The sequence below is a fragment of the Carcharhinus amblyrhynchos genome, chromosome 8 (assembly GCF_965287045.1).
Source record: "Carcharhinus amblyrhynchos chromosome 8, sCarAmb.v2.hapA, whole genome shotgun sequence".
Lineage (NCBI taxonomy): Eukaryota > Metazoa > Chordata > Chondrichthyes > Carcharhiniformes > Carcharhinidae > Carcharhinus > Carcharhinus amblyrhynchos.
Window position 1 is genome coordinate 93,722,124 of NC_137331.1, and position 21,996 is coordinate 93,744,119.

Here is a 21,996-nt window from a genome sequence, read left to right on the forward strand (position 1 = left end):
CGCCGTCCCGCCTTCGCCGCTCCCTTCGCCGCTCCCTTCGCCGCTCCCTTCGCCGTCCCACCTTCGCCGTCCCACCTTCGCCGCCCCACCTTCGCCGTCCCACCTTCGCCGCTCCGTTCGCCGTCCCACCTTCGCCGCTCCGTTCGCCGTCCCACCTTCGCCGCTCCGTTCGCCGTCCCACCTTCGCCGCTCCGTTCGCCGTCCCACCTTCGCCGCTCCGTTCGCCGTCCCACCTTCGCCGCTCCGTTCGCCGTCCCACCTTCGCCGCTCCGTTCGCCGTCCCACCTTCGCCGTCCCACCTTCGCCGTCCCACCTTCGCCGCTCCGTTCGCCGTCCCACCTTCGCCGCTCCGTTCGCCGTCCCACCTTCGCCGCTCCGTTCGCCGTCCCACCTTCGCCGCTCCGTTCGCCGTCCCACCTTCGCCGCTCCGTTCGCCGTCCCACCTTCGCCGTCCCACCTTCGCCGTCCCACCTTCGCCGCTCCGTTCGCCGTCCCACCTTCGCCGCTCCGTTCGCCGTCCCACCTTCGCCGCTCCGTTCGCCGTCCCACCTTCGCCGCTCCGTTCACCGTCCCACCTTCGCCACTCCATTTATTATCCCACCTTCACTCACTGACAAAAGTTTCTACCAACCATTCGTACTTCACTTTCAGAGCTTCACCTCACCCTCATGTACCTAGCATTGCTGAAAGCCTCACACATACGTCATGCACATTGCCAGCTATTCAGTCATGACAGGCACATCATCCCACAACTGGTGGAAGCAGCATCTAACCAGCCGCTAACATGAAGCGAGGGCACGAACCATAATTGGAACAACTGTGACCGAGGTCATGACCAATGCAAGGCTAAGACCATCAGCATAACTGATCCTCCTTCTCACATCCCTGTTGCCTCTCATACCAAAACCTCTTCTGATTTCCAAACTACAGATGCTGCTCTCGCCTTCCCCTGCACAACTCACCACAACCTTACCCTTGTGCCTTTATCCTTTCAGAGAGATGAACGGCCAGCTAGCCAAGCTGGTGTGTAGGGACACGAAGAGGGAAGGGCAGAGGAGGCTAATGAGGCAACACCATCACTCGCTCTGACTCTCACAGCCACCAGTTCAGATACTGACAGTACTTTGGAGGAGAGCTTAGAGATTGTATCAGCAAGTGGTTCACACCAGACACAAGGGACCTTCCGCCAGGGCAAAGGGAAAAATGATGAATATCTGCTTGACAGAAGGCACTGGTGGCAGTGCAGACAATTCAGATAGGAAGCCATAGGTACATCGGTACAAAAAAGACTGATGGGTCTACAAGCAGAAATGTGCAATACCTAGACTGGCCTACCAGCAAGCCCATGTGCAACGTCAAAGATTACGGAAGAGTCCAAAGTAACTTTGCACTTAGCTTTTTGCAAAGCTCAGATCAAGTGCTTTCCAGTGTGCCACTGATGGCCAACACCACCAACACATCTCTGGACCTAACCATGATACAATGTCTGTAGCTCAAACTCAGCTTGTTGTGCACAAATTCATTGCTGTCATTATGGCTGTAGGTCCCAATGTCAAAGGATCTTGCAGGGTTCCATTATTCAAAGGGGCCTGCAAGGTCTCACTGGGTGTTCTCCATCACATTGTCAGGATTGCCCAGGTTCCACCCCAGCGGATTGACAGTGGATCTACTCTCTCAAGATGACAGTGTTTGTTCTCCTGCCATTGCAACTCCTCCAGTGCCCTTGCTTTGCCTGTCAGCCTGCTATCCAGTCTGCTGCCATATACACTGAAAAGGCCAAAGCCAGGCCTTCAAGGCCCAGAGCTACTCAGAATCATCCTGCAAGTTAATCACCCTGAGTCAAAGTAAGCAGCTGACTAGCAGCATCTGGGGTAGCAATACTCAAGATCACTAGGACAGGCTAACATACATGGAAGGCAGCTAGTCGGGGAGGGCACATTGGTGGACTATAGGGTATTAATTCATAAAGATTGTTTGGAATTCTGTTTTGTAGCAATTTATATTTCAGCACAGTGGCTAAGAGTAAATTGTGATAATCAGTAACAGAGAAAAGATAAGGTACGGGACGGTTAGTGAATGGTGAATTGAGGTTGATCAGATAAGGTATGGGGACAGTTAGTAAATAGTGGATTGAGGTTAAGGTAAGATAAGGTATGGGACAGTTAGTGAATAGTGGATTAATGTTAATATAAAATTTGTGACAGTGAATGGTGAATTGTCGTTTTTAAGGTAAGATATGGGTCAGTTAGTGATGGTGAATTGAAGTTAAGGTATGGGGAGAGTTAGTGAATAGTGAATTGAGGTTTAGATAAGGTATGTGACGGTTAGTGAATGGTGAATTGATGTTTTTAAGATACGAAATGGGGATAGTTAGTGAATAATGAATTGTGGGTGATAAGATGAGGTATGGGACTGTTGGTGAATGGTGAACTGGGTTTACTTTCATTCCTTCCACAGTCAGGGTCGATCATGAACAGACTGGCCAGAAGGGGGATGTGTTTGTTGCATCCACCTTTCCTGCTCCTGCTTTCCCTTTTCTTCTCCTCCTCCTTTCCTACCTTCTCCTCCTCAGCTGATCACAGTCTATCTGGCAGCAAAGGCTGTTCCACCATGCTGGCAAGATTGTGCAGGAGGCAGCAAATTGTGAGCAATTGTCAGGTAAATCTCGGGAGGACTGCAAGTGCTCCTGGAAGATTAATTCGGCATTCCAGTGATCTGCTTAATGATGCTTTGTCTGGCACCATGGCCCTTGTTATATAAGCTATTCCCTATGTGTGCAGAGGTAGCACAGTATTGTCATTATTTGATTTGATTTATTATTGTCACATGTATTAACACACAGTGAAAAGTATTGTTTCTTGCGCTATACCAAGCGCAGAGCAAATTTCATAGAGAAGAGAATGCTGAATGTAAGATTCCAGTCATATCTAGGGTATAGAGAACTGGGTGGACAGCAGACAGCCCACATTGCCCAGTGGCCAGCCTCTAGTTTCTCATGGTGACTGGCGCAGAATAAAGGGATTATGACTGTTACCGGGATGATGGACAAGCATGATGCACTGAGTGTGGTCACACATCAGTTGGACATTGCAAGGCTGCAGTTACAGTTGTAAATCTATTTCAGTAAGCTCTTCCTTACTGAACTGTAGATGTCTTGCACACTGTTCCTTGCTTTGGTTGAAATCAGAGAATTGCTTCTCGAGGAGCTTGGGTGGATATGGATTGAATAGGAGTATTCAGATGAAAAAATGGCAAGTCAGTTTTACAAGCTGGCTGACATCATGATCTGCTGAACCGGAATCCTTCCAATGTCCCCTCCCAGCACTTGCACTGAAAACCTAGACAAAAATTATCCTTCAAGATGGCCTGAACCAGAATTGTGCATGAAAGCTATTTCAGGACCAAAATGGCACCCATAGCTAGCGTTGAAAATACACAATCAAATTTCAACCAGACTTCAATCTCAGAATTGTTCCCCATGTGTGCAGAGGTACCACTCTGTAATCATGAACCGGGTGATCAGCAGACAACCCACATTGTTGTCAGTGCGGCCTCGATGGGCCTAATGGCCTCCTTCTGCACTGTAGATTCTATGATTCTATGATATGATTCTATGAACTGTCACCTCCATTGAGCAAAGGACATTTGCAGCATGTAGAAATGGAAATATTACTCATACATGTAGGGGGCTCTTAATTGCTCCTTAATTGATATTAACGAGGTCAGGAAGAGTAACAGGAGATGTGTTCTTTACCTAACATATGCTGCACTAGTAGTTTAATGTCTGCCTAAACTCAATAAATTAACCCACATCATGTTTACCCATTTCTTTATAAGTGATTTGTACCTTTACATCACTATAAAACTGTGACACCCCACACTCCTTGTCCTTACATAGCCAGCCTTAGTTGGTGAAGAATCTGTAGTGTAAATGACTGAAATGTGTTTTCTTTCGTTTCTAGTTCGAACCCTGTGTTGAAAGACATGTGGCCAGAAGGGAAACTGAGTATCACAGAAGTCACAAAACGACCTCTAACTGCTGCAACCCTCTTCAGAAGCTCCATGATTGCACTTGTTGTTAATCTGGAATGTAAGGTAAAGAGAGACTACCACTGAATCACAGAATTGTTACAGCACAGAAGGAGGCCATTCGGCCTGTCATGTGTTTGCCATCTCTCCAAAGCAGCAATGCATTTGTGCCTTTCACCTACCTTCTTCCCTGAACATTCTTCCTTTTCAGATAATAATCCAATTCCCTCTTGAATACCTCCGTTGAATCTATCTCTATCCAACCACACTTCACACATTATGATTACAGTGATTACAAATTATCTTCAATGTTCAGAGCTCAGTTCCTTTATTGTTCGCTACTTCAAATATTTCCCCACCCATTCCATGCTGCAAGAGGTTTTCTGGTGCTGTGGGAAGTGCTCCTGCCTCTGAGCCAGATGCTCTGTATTCAAAGTCCCACCTCATGACTTGATAACCAAGGAAGGTGCGTTTGTAACATGGCCAGTCTTGTGGAGCATCAATTTGTAACTCCTTTCAACACATGCTAATGGCAGCTAAAGTGGGGGAAATTCCTGGTCAGCCATGTGATGGAAAGGACCCTTGGAGCTTCTACGATTAATGTCCACAGCTCCAGACTCGAACATGTTTGCAAGGGAGAATGTTGCTGCAGGAACTTGGACTCTCTGAAGGAACTGTAACCCATAACCACCACACTGTTGCAGTTCCAGGTTACGGTACAATTTTAACTGCCCTTTGGCCAATTGCTGACCCCAAGGAGTGCTTAGTCAAGGTTAGGATACTGGCAGTCATTACCATCCAAGCAAAACCTGATTGCAGGCATTCGCAGCCCAGCTCATTCATATGGAAGTGTGGCCCATACGTTCATTCAAACACAAGTTCATTCTCGAATCTCACTCACAAATAACTAATTCACATGTCTCATGCACACACAATCATAGAATTATAGAATCGTAGAAAGTTACAGTGCGGAAGGAGCCCATTCAGCCCCTTGTGACAGTGTTGGCCAGAAGGAACTATCCATCCCTGCCCTACTCTCCATTCTAAATCCATGCATCAAGTTTCCGTTCCCTTGCCAAGTTAGTTAAATTCCTTTCCAACGTCACTAGCAAACTTCCCCTGATAAAATGTGTTGCAAACTGTTCAAGTGTGGTTCATCTGGCTTGTGCAGTTCTCCCTTCCCCAGAATCAGCTCGAATGCCCTCCCTCTCCTTCACCATCTCCCCAACTACGCATTGACTTGCACTATCCTCCTATTCTTGTATGCATGGCACCAGGAATTGTCCGGAAATTACTACATTTGAGATCTTGCTTATTAATTTCTTCCCTAATGTTGCCCTGAAGTAGCTCATCACTCTCTTTCTATATCATTGGTAATAATACCAGCTTTCCTCCTTCCTCATTGGGATATTCTGCAGCCTTTCAGTGACATCCTTGATCTAGCAGTTAAGGCAGTGCAAAACAGTCTAGATTTACATGGACTTTGGAAAGAGTTAGCTAATTGACCAAATAGCCTTTTTTTGTCCCATTCCAGTTTATGTTTTATTTCCATGTGAGGAGACAGTAAAGACCAGCAAAATTTATTTTAAAAGAGGGTGCACCATTGTACAGGAAATGGGGTGAGGAAATGCAAACATGTAAACTGCCCAGGCTTCTCAACTTTTGCACTTATTAGCATGAAAGAAAAGAGCATTGTTATATTTTTGGCGGTTTGTGGTCTTTCTGGTGTTAATTGGTCTAGAGGTGGAAGGATATAGACATAGACTTAGAATCTGACAGTGCAGAGGGAGGCCATTCAGCCCACTGACTGTACTGTCCACAATCCCACCCAGGCTCTATCCCCATAACCCCGTGCATTTACCCTAGCTAGTCCCCCTGACACTAACAGACAATTTAACATGACCAATCTACCTACCCCGCACATCTTTGGACTGTGGGAGGAAACCGGAGCACCCGGAGGAATCCACGCAAACACAGGGAGAATGTGCAGACACTGCACAGACAGTTGTGGTCAACTAGGATTCTGTATTATAGCTTCAATGGAAAGCAGTTTTATCCGTTAGTGATCATGGAGGTGAGTAGGAAACATTTTGATCCATTTGGATTGTGTACAATGAATAGAGCAGAATGGAGTTTTATCTATTAGGATGTGAGTGACTGGTAATGCTCTTCACGTACTCGGATTCTAGACAATGAAAGTTAACAGTTTTATCCAATGGGTCTTATATAATGAGAGGGAATAGGAAAGGATTTCGTTTATTCAGATTTTCTACAATGAAGATGGCTTGACCTACTGAAATTCTTACCAAGAGAGGGATTGGGATGATAGATGAATTAGGTTTGCTCTTCTAAGTTGGTCATACATGTCAGCAGCAATCATTGCAATGATATTCTAATATGGTATGGCCTCTTATCCCTTTGCAGGAACCCTACTATGTACGATGCATCAAGCCCAACGACCAGAAGTCTCCTGTAATCTTTGACTATGAACGCTGCAAACACCAGGTGGAATATTTGGGACTGTTGGAAAACGTACGCGTGCGGCGAGCCGGATTCGCTTACCGGCAGCCGTATGAGCGCTTCCTGCTGAGGTAGGTTTAATTCTGGTATATCACAACATTGCTGTGGTTCTGCAGTCACACATAGGTTAGACCAAGCAAGGACAGCAGATTTCTTCCCTAAAGGACATTGGTGAATCAGATGGGTTTTTCCGACACTCGACAATGGTTACATGGTCATCAATAGATTCTTAATTCTAGATATTATTTATTGAATTCCAATTCTGTCAACTGCCAGGGTAGGATGCGAACCGGGGTCCCCAGAAAATTAGCTGAGTTTCTGGATTAATAGTCTAGCGATAATACCACTAGGCCATCGCCTCCCCTGAATCCACAGTTCCAGTTCTAGTTCTACGCAGTAGAGTGATGAATCTGTCTTTGGGCTGTGATGCTAGTTGAAGGAAACCCTATGAGGTTTTATAGATAAAGGTCAATATGCCGAATTAGTGTCAATACCTTACAAATGAAATAAAGAACTTAACTCATGGCTTACAGTACATGCCAATATAGGTACTTTTGAAGTGTTGTCACGTAGGGAGCTTTGCAGCTTGCTGGTTTAGTCGTATCTCGGCCCTACCTGAGCAGGGCAGAGATTGTCCTATTTCAAAAAGCCAGGTGATGAAGAATAAAACTGGAGCCAATCCACACAACCGTATGAGCTTTTATTTTCAGAGATTCATATCTCCTAATCCAGCCATCACAGCTTCAGTTTGTTCCTACTTGTAGGAACACAAGTGAATCCACAGTAAGTACCCACCACCTGCAAAAAACATAAACTCAATTCACATGGAATTAATAGAAATCATCCATCTGGCCAACTCATGTCAATAAGACAGAGATCTCTTATTTCAATCCCATTCAGTTACACACACCACTTTGTTTATAAGCACCATTTGCTATGTCACTTCCTTATAACCATAATTCCTGTACCCAATCACCTCTTCACACTTCCTGTTTACCAACATATTTGATCTTAAAGTCCTCATCTTCCAAATCTCTCCATAAACGTGTTCCACCCTCATTCCATAATCATTTCCTGTGCTGTGCTGTTCTTCATTTCCAAGTTGTGTGTATAGCAAATACACACCAACCTTTCATATATATGTTTCCAAAAGAGAAAATGCTGAAGAATCTCAGCAGGTCAGGCAACATCTGTAAGGAGAGAAAAGAGCTGACATTTCGAGACCAGATGACCCTTTGTCAAAGTTTTCAGCTGGTCATCTAGACTCGAAACGTCAGCACATTCCTCTCCTTCCAGAGCTGCCAGACCTGCTGAGATTTTCCAGCATTTTCTCTTTTGGTTTCAGATTTCAGCATGGACAGTAGTTTCTTTTATATATGTAAGTTTATTTATTAAGATTATTTACTGGTGTCATAAGTAGGCTTACATTAACATTGCAATGCAGTTACTGTGAAAAACCCCTAGTCGCCACAGTCCAGCGCCTGTTCAGGTACACTAAGGAAGAATTTAGCATGGCCAATGCACCTAACCAGCACATCTCTCGGACTGTGGAGGAGACCAGAGCACCCGGAGGAAACCCATGCAGACATGAGGAGAACATTCTGACTCCACACAGACAGTGACCCAAGCCAGGAATTGAACCCGAGTCCCTGGTGTTGTGAGGCAGCAGTGCTAACAACTGTGCTACCATACTGCTTATCATATTGCGATGTATGCTGAGGCCTAACATACCATGCTGAATATCATCCGAAAGCAAACAATTGAGGAAGGTACCTCCACTTGTGAGGCTTCTATTTGTGAATATGGAGGACACACTTGATGTCCTGCCTGTATATAGAGCTGAGGTGCAAGTTTGCAGAGCTGAGATTTGGGGACCTCCAGGAAGAAACTAAATTCTTTTGGTGGAAAATCAAGAACAAGAGGACATCAGCTTAAAGCTAGAACAAGATCATTCAGGATTGAGATCAGGAAATCATTTTTTCACAAAGGTCATCAAAATGTGAAACTTCCACATGAAGGCTCTGGGGGCATGGTCAATTACAGCTTTCTCAAGACTAAGAAACAATTTTTTGTTTGGTAAGGGTACAAAGGGATAATGGAGCAAAGATAAGTGCATGGAGCTCTGGTGCAGATTAAATTAAAATCAAATAACTGAACAGCAGAGAAGGTTGAATAGTCTATTCCTGCTCCTAATCTTCCTGTGATGAAGCTGGTATCTACAACCATGGAGCTTCTCAAAATTGCTTCTTTCATCTTGTATATTTAGTATCAATCATCCCACCCAAATTCCTCATGCCCTGCTTCCTGTGTTATGGTCTCCATTGCATTCTCCCAGTTTCTCTGTCTTCATTGCATCTGGTCCAATGATGCCCACAACAGTGCATCTGATTCCTTTTTCCTCCACCAGAGATTCACCACAGTGGATGACAGGGCCCTCCACTGTGTCCAGTCCTTTCTTACACTTCTGTACCCTCACCTTCCCAACCCTTTCACAACTGTAATAGGGATCCATTTTGCCCTCACCTTTCACTATACTGGCCTCCAAATCCAATCAACCATCTTCTGCCATTCCCACCTCCTCCAGCGTGATGCCATCACCAAACACATCTCCCCTCTCCCCCCCAGTGTATCTCCTTCCAGGTGAGACAACAGTTTATGTGTACTTCTTTCAATTTAGTATACCATATCCACTGCTCACATTATGTTCACCTTTACACCGGGGACATCAAATGCGCTTTGGGTGACCATTTTTCAGAACACCACCATTCATTCCATAAGCATGACCCCACACTTCTGCTTACCTACCATGTTAATTCTCCAGCCTCATGCTGACACCTCTGAGCTACGCTCTTCCAATGGTGCTCAATGCAACCTCAAAGGACTGTAGCTCATTTCTGCTGAGACACTTTATAGAATATAGAATATATAGAACATTATAGCGCAGTACAGGCCCTTCGGCCCTCGATGTTGCACCAACCAGTGGAACCAATCTAATGACCCTCTAACCTAAACTATTCCAATGTTATCCATATGCCTATCCACTGACCATTTGAACGCCCTTAAAGTTGGCGAGTCCACAACTGCTGCAGGCAGGGCATTCCACGCCCTTACTACCTTTACAGCCTCCCAAACTCAACACTGAGTTCAACAATTTCAGACTGTAAACTCTGTCCCTATTTTGTTTCTGTTTGGTCTTTTGGCATGCACCAATCTTAATCATTTTCATGTTTATTGCTTTTGGATAGAGCTATTCATTATTCTGCCATTCACACTTGCTCTGAGCAGATCCTTTGCTTCTTTATTATCACTCCCTTTGTCTTTTGTATTGTGAAATCTTTTCTCAGTTAATCTCTCCTTCTCTTCAGTCCATCACAGTCCTTTCCTATTTTTAAATCTTTTTTTGTGCATTTCGCTGACCAGACCAATATTTATTGCCCAACCCTACTATCCCTTGAGAAGGAGATGGTAATGCACCTTCTTGAACTGATGCAGTGCATGTGGTGTAGGTATGCCCACTGTATTGATAGGGTTTTCCAGGACTTTGACCCATCAATTGTGAAGGAATGGCGATTTAGTTCCAAGTCAGGATGGTGTGTGGCTTGAAGGGGAACTTGCAGATGGTGTTGTCCCCTTGTGTCTGCTGCCCTTGTCCTAATTCTAGGTGGTAGAAGTTGCAGATTTGGGAAGGTCCTTTTGAAAGAGCCTTGGTGATTTTCTGCAGTATATCTTGTAGGCGTTCTTCCTCCCCACTTCCCCACTTTCTTTTGCTTAGTCTGTTACATTTTTGTCTTTCTTCAGTTATCAGTTATCTTTATCCCATCGACAACATGGTGTGTATACCTACACAACATGGACTGCAGGGGTTCAAGAATGCAATTCACCACCACCTTTGCAAGGACAGTTATGATATGGGAAGAAAATACAGGCCCATCAGCTACATTTACATCGCCAGAAAGAATATATAAAATTTCATGTCAGGCTTAGTCTCAATGCACCCTCGGCCCAGAGCAAAGCTGAAAATGTCATTCAACAGTTGAAAAACTACAAAGCCCTTGGAGCAGATGGAATCATTATTGAAATGTGGCAGACTTACCCTCCTGGTGCAGCTGCACAATCTGGGAAGAATGAATGCCAGGGCATCTCAAGGACACTGTGATCATAACTGTATTCAAGAAGGTAGATAGGCTGATAGTGTCAACTACAGAAGAGTCTCTCTGCTGTCAGCCACAAGAATGTTCATTGCAGTGATCCTCCTCAATTGTCTCCTTCCAGTGGCCAAGAAACCCTTTCCAGAGTTGCAGTGCAGTCCTCACTCATCGACAGGTACAACAGACAGGGGCTGGAATTATCCGATGTCATACACATCGCTGCCAGCGAGAATGGAGAATTCGGCACTCAGCCAAATCACCATTCGCTGCAGTGGAATGGGAGAATCCCAGCCAGGGGTGAGGTCAGAGAGTTCCAGCCATGATCTTCACTGCACGACAAATGACAAAACACACAAGTACCACCACCAGTAGTAAGACAGATTATGCAACAGAAGCAACCTCTCCCAAGCCAACATGCCCAGCACCCAAGCACTAATCACTCAAAGCCAGCTCTACTGTGTTCATATACCTGATACCAGATTACTAAAACAAATGTTCTACACAGAACTGCCTCAAGAGAACAATAGAAATGTTTTAGGGATGCCTTCAAAGCATCTATGAAGAGATCCAACATTCCCACTAACTCATTCATGGGAGATTCTGACTTCTGACTGACCAAAATGGAGAAGGCTCTTTAGAAGGTGCTGAATACATCGAGGCACTTAATGGAACATGCAGTGGTGAAGTCAATGCACAGATGGTCCAAACAACATATCTACCCAATTCCTCAAACACCACCTGGCCTGCAATTGATAACGTGGCAGATCATGCACTGGTCTTATCAATCATTTCAAAGTCCAATCAACTGGAGTGGAAGCAAGCCATCCTCAATCCCGAGAGACTGCCTAGGAAAAAGACATCTCTATATATCCTCAGTTTTGAAGGAATGTTTTTGGCCTGAAATATTAACTTTGTTTCGGATGCTGTCAGAACTGTTGAGTATCTCCAACATTTGCTGATATTATTACCCTTTCCAATTAGTCTTTCTCAGGACCTCTTCTCTGCTTTGAACTCATCTACCAGAGTTTTCCCCATTCATTTAGTCTGTCCATGTCTCTTTATAATGCTGTGCTATCATTTATTTAACTTACCGTGATTCTAATTTAATGACATCTGCAAATTTGAGTCTATAACTCTCTACTTCTTCCCCCAAGCCAGTAAAATAAATGTGATGAAAAGCTTTGGCTCCATCACAAGTCTATTCATCACAAGCCATCAATTGGAAAACAACCATCTATCTCTATTCTTTCTTAACTCGTAATAAATTTTCAACCCATATTATGAGATAAGTTCCAGTTCTACATGCTGCCATTTATGCTGATATAATCCTGTGTGGAACATTCTTAAATGCCTTCTAGAGGAGCAGGTAGCCCAACATCCATAGACACTTCCCTGAAGCTGAGAGAAACAGGAGTGACAAAGCTACCCCTTCTGCATTCCATGAGTGAATGTGGCTGCCTGGTTAATCAGTAATAGAATTCTGCCTAGCTCAATGTACAGGGTTACTGGGTTCTCCACAGAAAGACTGCAATCCTTCATCACCAGCCACATCATAGAGTCTTAAAAAATTATGACACTGAAGGAGGTTATTCGGCCCATTTATCCTTGCTGACTGGGGAAAGAGTTATCCTGCTTCAACCCACTTTCCAGCTCTTGTCCATATCCTGGTAGGTTATGACATTTCAACTGCATATCCATTTCAACTGCATAAATGTGATGAGGATTTTTGCCCCTACCAACCTACAAGGCAGTGAGTTTCAAATCCTTACTATCCTTACCTCAAATCCCCACTAACCTTTCCAACAATGACATTAAATTTGTGCTCCCTATAATGAAGATGCTTTGCACTATTTAGAAACGTATGTTCTCACAGCTATGTTGATTGATTGAATATGCTTTAGTATATATATATCATTTCAAAATGCATTTCAGGTATAAGATGATTTGCGAGTACACTTGGCCCAACCATCTCATGACAACAGACCAGGAAGCCACCCGTATTATTATAGACCAACAAGGTTTCCAGCAGGATGTTGCCTATGGAAAGACAAAACTATTCATTCGGACACCGCAGACATTGTTTGGACTGGAGTCGGTCCGAGCAGGAACAATTCCTTTCATTGTGCTCTTCCTGCAAAAGGTAAAGTTTAGATTAGATTGGAGTGATCTAATAAATAATAAACTGTTGAGTTTTATAATATAGAGGCCATTTGGCATTCCTTGTCTATGCCAGCTCTTGCCCAGGCAATGGAAAACTTAGTCTTTTTAATTCATTCATGGGACAAGGGCATCACTGACAGATCCCACGATACGGTGGCACAGTGGTTAGCACCGCTGTCTCACAGTGTCAGAGACCCAGGTTTTCACAGCTCCAGGGACCTGAGTTTGATTCCTGCCTTAAGTGACAGTCTGTGTGGAGTTTGCACGTTATCCTTGTGGATTTCCTCTAGTTGTTCCAGTTTCCTCCCACAGTCCAAAGACCTGCAGGTTAGGTGGATTGGCCAAGCTAAATTGCCTACTAATGTCCAAAGATATGTAGGCTAGGGGGATTAGTGAGATAAATAAGTGGGATTTTGGGGATAGAGCCTGGGTAGAATGCTTCGTCAGAGAATCGGTGCAGACTTGATGGGCTGAATGGTCTCCTTTTGCACTATACATATTCTATGATACTCACTGACATCCTGTTTCATATTTTCCCTCAACCAGCATCACTAAAGCAGATTCTTTCATTGCTGTTTGCAATAACTTGCTCCCTGCAAATTGGCCACTGTTTGTCCATTACAATAATGGCTCCAATTCACAACATATTTCTTTGGCTGTAAAGCACTTTGGGAGGTCCAGAGGTGATTAGAGATGCTACAATAATGCAATTTCTTTCTTTCTATTTGTTGGCTGTAAAGATGTTCTGTGAGTTGGGTTTGTCCCATTTTGGTTGTGGGGTTGCAGCACAGAAGTGTCCATAACAGAGCACTGCCAATCTCAACCTGATACACCAAACAGCACATTCAAACATAATAACATAAGAAATAGGAGCAGGAGTAGGCCATCTAGCCCTTCGAGCCTGCCCCGCCATTCAATAAGATCATGGCTGATCTGAAGTGGGTCAGTTCCACTTTCCCACTTTCTGCCCAGAGAGAAGCTCTCTGGAGAGAAAGCACATAGCTGTGGGAAATAGGAAAAAGTGCACGTTGGTACAGTAGGCAACATTTTTCTTGGGTTTGATATAAAGAACAGCAGGAGCTTTGCTGTTCCTGGCTAGAAGTGCTTCATTCTGACAAGGTTTAAGAACATAAGAAAAAGGAGCAGGAGTAGGCCATCTAGCCTTTTGAGCCTGCCCCGCCATTCAATAAGATCATGGCTGATCTGAAGTGGATCAGTTCCACTTTCCTGCTTTCTCCCCATAACCCTTAATTCTCTTGTCTGTCAAAAACCTATCTACCCGTGACTTAAATATATTTAGCGAGGTAGCCTCCACCACTTCAACGGGCAGAGAATTCCAGAGATTCACCACCCTTTGAGTGAAGAAGTTCCTCCTCAACTCCATTCTAAACTGCTCCCCCCTTATCTTGAGGCTGTGCCCTCTAGTCCTGCTGTCCTTTCTGAGCGGGAAGAATCTCTCTGCCTCTACCCTATCCATCCCCTTCATTCTCTTATACGTCTCTATAGGATCCCTCCTCATCCTTCTAAACTCCAGTGAGTACAGACTCAGTCTATTTAGCCTCTCTTCATAGTCCAGCCCCCTCATCTCCGGTATCAGCCTAGTGAACCTCCTCTGCACTCCCTCCAAGGCCAATATATCCTCGTGCAAGTGCGGCGACCAAAACTGCACACAGTATACCAGCTGCAGCCTCACCAGTGCCCTGTACAGTTGCAGCAAGACCTCCCTGCTTTTATATTCTATCCCCCTCACTATAAAGGCCAGCATCCCATTCGCCTTCTTGATCACTTTGCTTGAAACTTTAATATCCATCAACATTGGCACTGTTTTTTTGAAAATGGGGTGATTGTGAGGTGATTGAATTGAATGTTCTCAATTTCATAAAAGGAATTGACTTGGGTAATGGAAGCAAATTATTTCCGGTAGGGGGAAAAATGCATTTATATTCTGTCAGGACACCCAAAGTGCGTCACAGCCAATGAGGTACTTGTAATGTGGGAAATATTGAGGACACTGGACTTGAATAGTCTTCTTCAAATGCTGCGGGATCTTTCCAATCAATCAGAGCAGGAAGAGGTGACCTCAGTTTAACATCTCACGTGAAATATGGCGCTTCTGACAATGCAACACTCTCTTAATGCTGCTAAAGTTATCAGGCCTGAGGTGTGTATACGCAATGCCTCATTTACAACCCTGTTGTTCAAGAAACATTCAACAGATTACATTTCCCTTTTAAGACGTAGACCTGGTTTAACGTCTGAAAAATAAAGTTACTGGGTAGAACAGCATCAAGTCCCTTATTGTTTCAAAGTCTATATTTCCAGTGCATGCCGAAAACCTCTCACATTTGATATCAGTCTCAGTGAAGAATCATTTGGTTCTGTAGATGCTGCACCAACCAGTGATTAATGGGGAGGGGGATCTAGTGCCACAGACCTGTTCCTCATTGTCAGCTCTTTATAGCTCACATGAAGATGTCTGGCCTACTTTTAGGACCTTGTCCTCGTAATGCCAGGTTTGATAAATGTCCGGTTCTTTTATAGAGATGCCATTTATCTGGCCCTAGGGGGAGGATTTGAAATTGAGATTCTTCCCCTTTTAGAAACTAGAGCAGAGAAACTGAGGCAGCTGAATAACCTGAATATTACTTGAAAAAGTGCAACCATGCTGACAGGTAGAGATGAAGACGCAAGTACCCAATCACATACATAGGCAAGCAGGTATTCAGACATACAAGTAAACAAGTACCCACATTTACAAAAAACACGCACAAATATACACTGGTATTCATGTACAGACATCAAAATTCAGTGGATTCAGCATCCCATGTCAGAATTACAAGCTATTTTTTCCTCAGCTTAATATTTTCTCTTCTATTGTCTGAGAGCTTTTTGAATGTGGCTTCCTGATGGCAAGCAAGTGTACTGCAGTTGAAAAGTCTTCAAGGAAATGGTCTAATAGTGTGTCTTGGGTAGATTCTGGTGATTTCGCATTCAAATTGTATCGATCCAGTCTCAGCCAATAAAACCTCTCTTGTGAGTCCTAGTAACTCCCAATAAGACTAATTTACAGACATTAATTAATTAATTTATTTAATCAAGCTTTTGGTCATCTTCCTTTTTTTTGTTAATTCATGGGACTTGGGCATTGCTGGCTGGCATGGTTGCCTGAGGGCAGTTTAGAGTCAAGCACATTGATGTGGCTCTGGAGTCACATGTGGGCCAAACCAAGTAAGGATGGCAGATTTCCTCCCCGCAAAGAACATTAGTGAACCAGATGGGATTTTCCCGACAATCAACAATGGTTTCATGGTCATCGGTAGATTCGTAATTTTTTTAATTGATTTCAGATTCCAACATCTGCCGTGGCTGGATTCGAACCTGCGTCCCTAGAACATTAGCTGAGCTTCTGAATCAATAGTCTAGCGATAATATCACTGGGCCATCACCTCCCCGTATATCTCCTTATCTTTGTGTTAATAACGCTCTTGTGAAGTCCTTGGGAAGTTTGATTATGGTAATGGCACTATATAAAAACACGTTATTGTTGGAGTGTCAGACATTCAGAAATCATTGTAGCACAAAGATCATGGAGAATAGGCCTTGTTACAATGATGTTGAATTGCCTGTTGTGTTTTACTTTTGTTCCTCTTACACCTCCCTAACACCAAAGAGGTTTCATTTCCTCTGTGTGCTTAATATAGATAACAACCATGATAAAATAGCGCAGACCAGAATGTAACAGAGAGGGATTGACCTGCAAGATAAAAATAGGACACAGTGGGATTGAATTTCAGCGGTAGAGAAGCAGCTATGATATTTTAAAACCTGCAAGCTTCAGATGCAGCTGCTCACAGTGATTTATTAATTTTTAATTAATTATTCATAGAAAAGTTCTTAATCAAGCAGTTGAAGCTGAAGCATGAATTCCACAGAGGATTCAGCGAGCAGTCTCAGCAGTCTCCTTTTCGAAATATGGGGCACATCTCCCTATCAATATTCTTCTCATCTGTATACAGAACATGCTTGGATCTCTGTTCACTGTGTCAGCGTGGAGTTTGTCAGATTCAAGTAACTGGGTGAAACCCCCACAGCAAAAATCATCAAAGCCATAGGATCTGCTACTGATGGTATATGTTTAGAGAAATCCCTTTGGGATTAACACATAGAGATGTGGGAGAGATCTTTGTACAATAATGCAAAACCATAGTAAGTCTGCAGCCTATTTTCTATCTCTCATGATTTTTATTTCTGTTGACTTTAATGGAAATAATAATACGGTAAGACTCTGAAGAAGTCATACTGACTTGAAGGGCAGGATTTTACAGCCCTGCTCACCCCTAGATCAGAAAATCCCACCCAAGGTCAATGGGCCTTTGCATGGTCTGTGTCCTGCCTACTACAATTCCTCTGGTAGGCAGAACAGTGGTATTCCATATGAAAAGTTAACTCCGTTTCTCTCACAGATGCTGCCAAACCTGCTGAGTTTTTCCAGCATTTGCTGTTTTTATTTTGTCACTCTGGAGTGAAACTCTCTCTGCATTGTCCCATCAAAAACTCCTACAGCAGGTACAACATGTGTTAGAGTAAAGCTTCTTTTATATTGCCCATCAACCATTTGGAGACTATGGGTGGAATCTTGTGGAGGAGATAGGGACCTCGGCTGCTGGCTGGGAGAACAGGGGGAGCACCAGTTTGCCTTTTTTCAGGAAGACCATATTATGTGCCAGTCAAGCACCAGTGGCAGGCCTTCCCCTGGGAGAAATCAGAGGCCAATAGCTCTATTGAATGGCAGTGCCACTGGTGTGTGGTGGCTGCTGCTACTATAACCCCTGTATCAGGCCTAGGATCATCACTGGATTCCAGATCACAACTGAGTGATGGGTGGGAGGAGGATTGTGGGGTGGGAGTCAATGGGGAGGGTGGTCAGCAGCACGGACAGAAGGTAGCTCTCAGCAGTCCCATCCTACTTTCCCAATGCCATGTCCCTTCATCCGGCACTGCCTGTCTTTGAATGACTTCACTGGGAACCCGAACAGGATGTGAGCCTTGGCCACTGAAGTGCATCAGCTGCATCAACAGGGCCGAAAGGTCCTTCCACCCTCGGCCACCTGATACAATATCTGTCCCATGTCATCTACCACACCATGGAGGAGGGCACAAGGTTCCACCATACATTGTCTTTCAGCCGCAACTTCAAATCATAATAGTGTCGCAGAAGAATATCTTTTCATTTGTATACTGGACATTGAGTAATGCTTCTGAGCAACTTTGCTAATCAGAGATAACATATCTGCAGTTCTGATGCTGGGGGCTCCCATAGAATCCCTATAGAATCCCTACAGAATCCATAGAATCCCTGCAGTGCAGAAGGAGGCCATTCTGCCCATCCCGCCCATCAAATCTGCACTAACTCTCCAAAACAGCATCTTACCCAGACCCACCCCCTTGTTCTCTCATCATAACCTCACACATTTATCATGGCTGATCCACACAATCTACACATCTTTGGGCACTAAGGGGCAATTTAGCATGGCCATTCCACCTAACCTGCACATCTTTGGACTGTGGAAGGAAATCGGAGCACCCAGAGTAAAACCCATACAGACACTGTTAGAACATTCAAACTCCAGATTCCAAGACTGGAATCAAACTTGGGTCCCTGGCACTGTGAGGCAACAGTGCTAACCATTGTGTCACTGTGCTGTATATACATCATGACCTGTACCAATTTGAGACTGAGAGCTACAGTACACAAATTGCAGAAAGAGAAAACTCACAGACTTTTACTAAGAGGTAGATTTAAATCCTGGTAGTTGAGATGAATAGCTAATATTGGCTCAACACTTCAGTGAAATCTGATAATTGGAAATAAAACATGTGCAATGAAATGCTAAGCATTCTCACACTCAGCAAATTGTTTCCGCTGTTTCCCTCAACAGATCTGGAGGGGAACTCTTGCCAGGAGACGTTGCCGAGGTATGAGAGCTGTCTATAAGATCATGAGTTATTACAAGACATTCAAGGTCAAGGCATATCTCATAGAGGTTGTGAGGCGCTTCCAGAATGTGCGAAGCATGAGCGACTATGGAAAGAGTGTGACATGGCCAACACCTCCCACAGTCTTAGTCAAATTTGAGGAGAACATGAAGAATTTGTTCAGACGGTAAGGTATTTTCTTTAAGGAACTTTAACTTATTGTGCTGACATTAAACAATGCAGTGCCAAAATTCCTCTACTCTACACCACTCCACCAAATACTTTCAGGGTAGCTGCAGGATGTGTCAGCAATAAAATTTCCCTTTTCTCCTTCCTACCAAGCATTCCTAAAGCAAGTAAAGCGTGGTTACAACTTGCCCAGAATATTCAGCCCATGGGATCTTCCACTGCCACTGAAGTGAATGGACTTTTGAATGGCTCACCATATTCTCCATGGCGTGAACTGCCACGCCGGGGCTGGAAAATCAATTAAGCCAATCTATTTTACACACACACGCGCACACACACACAGGGTGGGTACATCAGAAATTAGAAACAGAATTCTCCAGTCTCGCCCCACTACCTGGCTTGACCTGGTCTCCATTGCCTCCTGTGGAAATGAATTCCACAGATTCACCACCCTCTGGCTGAAGAAATTCCTCCTCATCTCAAGGCAGTTTTATTTAGTCTTTCATTAACCACTCATAACCATTATCTTTAAAAGATGCATGTTGATATAACATGAATTTCCTCCGCTCTGCTTCCTGGCTCCACTGAAGGGACAGCACAAGATAGGAAAATTCCTGAGAAAATTCACCCCTGTGGTTAACTGAGAGAGAGTGAAATTTAATAGAGAAATGCATACTTCCATCTGTTAAAACCTGACAAAATCAGCATTCTTTCTGTTGCTTGCTTTAATTTTTGTCCTGCGCTAATCTCCTGCAGGTGGCGGGCTCGGCAGATTGTGAAGAACATCCCACCCTCCGACATGCCACAAATTAAGGTGAAGATCGCTGCCATGGATGCACTGTCGGGACGAAGGAAAGACTGGGGTGTGCAGAGAACCTGGGAGCAGGACTACCTCTCATCAGTGAGTCCCGATTAACCATCACTCTGTTGTCCCCATTCATCCATGTGTACTAGGGCCTTGTCTGCACATTACACCTGCCCCTGGATAAATTGGACAGCTTGAATTCTTACAACACTTTTCACATCGTGACCATCTCAAGGTCATTCACAAAGAAACAGCAAGAGCAAAGTTGGCTAAGGTCATTGTTGAAGAGTTCCTCTGGCACATAGTACACGTGATTTTATGGAAAAATCACACAGGATGCATGACAGGCATCCAAGACAATGAATAAGGGAATCTGTCAGGAACACAGGCCTGGATTGAAACTGAGTCAGGATGACTCAACGGCCCTTTAAAAGTGACAGGTGAGTCCCGATTCTGGGATTCCCGACCCCATTCCCAGGCTGTCTGATTTCTGGGAGTCCCTTTGAAAGATGCAGACTGGTTTCTGTCAAAAGCCTGCATTTGGAACTCACAATCTGGCTGGGTTCACAGAGGAAATAGGCACATCTCACTCCCCTGCAATTTCCATGGAGTCAGGCCAGTTTATTAAAGAGCCCAACTCATAAGAGGAATTTGAACCCTAGTCTGCATGAGGGCACATTTTAAAAGATAGTTCAAAAGGTCCTCCTCATGCCCCCTATGCCAAGTTTTGCTCTTCCAGCCATCCCCATGGCCCCTCATGCTGTCCATACCAAGTTCTACAATTTCCTCTCCATGGCCCTTCTTGCTTCCAGTGCCAAGCTCAGCCTTTCCACCCACCCTCTATGACTTCTTATGTCTCCAAAGTCAATATATAAGATGATCTTTCTCTACACCTGAAGTATGACTGTAACATTATATTCTGCACCCTCTCCTTTTCCTATGTATTCTATGAACAGTATGTTCTGTCTACATAGCAAGAAGCAATATTTTTCATCGTATACCAATGCATGTGACAATAATATATCAAATTAAAAATGCCCTTCCATTCACACCCTATAACCCCCATGCCAAACTATAGCATTCTCATGCCCATTGATCCACTATATACTGTCTACAACCAATGAACCCTGTAGTGACACTAGGATGTGTTAAAAAACCCCTTAAAAAAGTAATCCATTCATAACTTTCTCCTACATTGAAAAAAATAATTTCACTAGAAGTTAATAAAAGTGTCAATCACCAAATATTTTAGAGTATCACTAACAAACACTACAAACCCTTGCATAAACATTGTGAAATTGACAGTACCAGAGAGACTGCACTGTCAATAAAGCAATGTTTTCTCTGAGCAAAGGTGCTTTAGTAGGCGAATGCTTGCCTGGGTTCTCAGCCATATGGAAGATGCCATAGTTTGGCATGACAGCCTCAAGGGTCATGGACGGAGCATGGAGAATGTTTAGAGGATAAAAGGGTATGCTGGATAAAGGATAGAGGGCCTTTGTGTATTTATTTAAACTGGGACAAAGTCCCATAAACTGATACTGTCCTTTTAAATAGCCCACCTCTGCACCCGCCAGCCCTGGCTCATCCAACATCTTTCTGGGTCTACTGGCCTGACTCCAGCCCACACCATACCCCCATCAATGAATATCACACCTTTGTGGGCACTTTCTTCTGAGGCAAGTGGGCTGGGAATTTTCCTGACTATGGCTATGTGACTTGAGGGTGAAAATCCAGGTTACAGTATCTGAAAGCGACTCCTCACATCTGTAGTCATTATTTTGTTCCCTTCCTTTGTTCATGTATATTTCAATGAATTTGTATATTCTCCAGTTCCTTCACAATTTCCTTTGTACCAGAATTGGCAGCTATACATTCGCCTGTGAATGCCTCACCCTTTGGAATTCCCTCCCTAAATATCTGTCTATCTCTCTCTCTCTCTTAAACCTAACTCTATGATCAAGTCCTTTGTCTTTCCTCTACCTAACACCTTTTTTTGTTCTGAGTTTTTATCAACTTACACTTCCGTGAAGCACATAGAGAATTATTTTTAACTGTGTTAAAGATACTGTGGAAATGATTATTATCATTATTGTTACTTATAAAATTCTAACAGGACTACACAGGGTAGATGCAGGGAGAATATTCCTGATGATGGGGGAGTCCAGA

At 44.0% G+C, this 21,996-nt stretch overlaps 1 protein-coding gene across 1 annotated transcript in view; it reads left to right on the forward strand.

Moving 5' to 3' along the window:
- The window catches only part of LOC145347069 (unconventional myosin-Id-like), a 125,368-nt gene that overhangs the window by 71,932 nt on the left and 31,440 nt on the right, over positions 1 to 21,996 (forward strand). Inside the window, exons 14-18 of the mRNA XM_080194975.1 lie at positions 3,963 to 4,095; positions 6,454 to 6,620; positions 12,630 to 12,837; positions 18,797 to 19,020; positions 19,779 to 19,923. Of these exons, the coding sequence (XP_080051101.1) occupies positions 3,963 to 4,095; positions 6,454 to 6,620; positions 12,630 to 12,837; positions 18,797 to 19,020; positions 19,779 to 19,923 (877 nt within the window). The remainder of the gene's footprint in view (positions 1 to 3,962; positions 4,096 to 6,453; positions 6,621 to 12,629; positions 12,838 to 18,796; positions 19,021 to 19,778; positions 19,924 to 21,996) is intronic.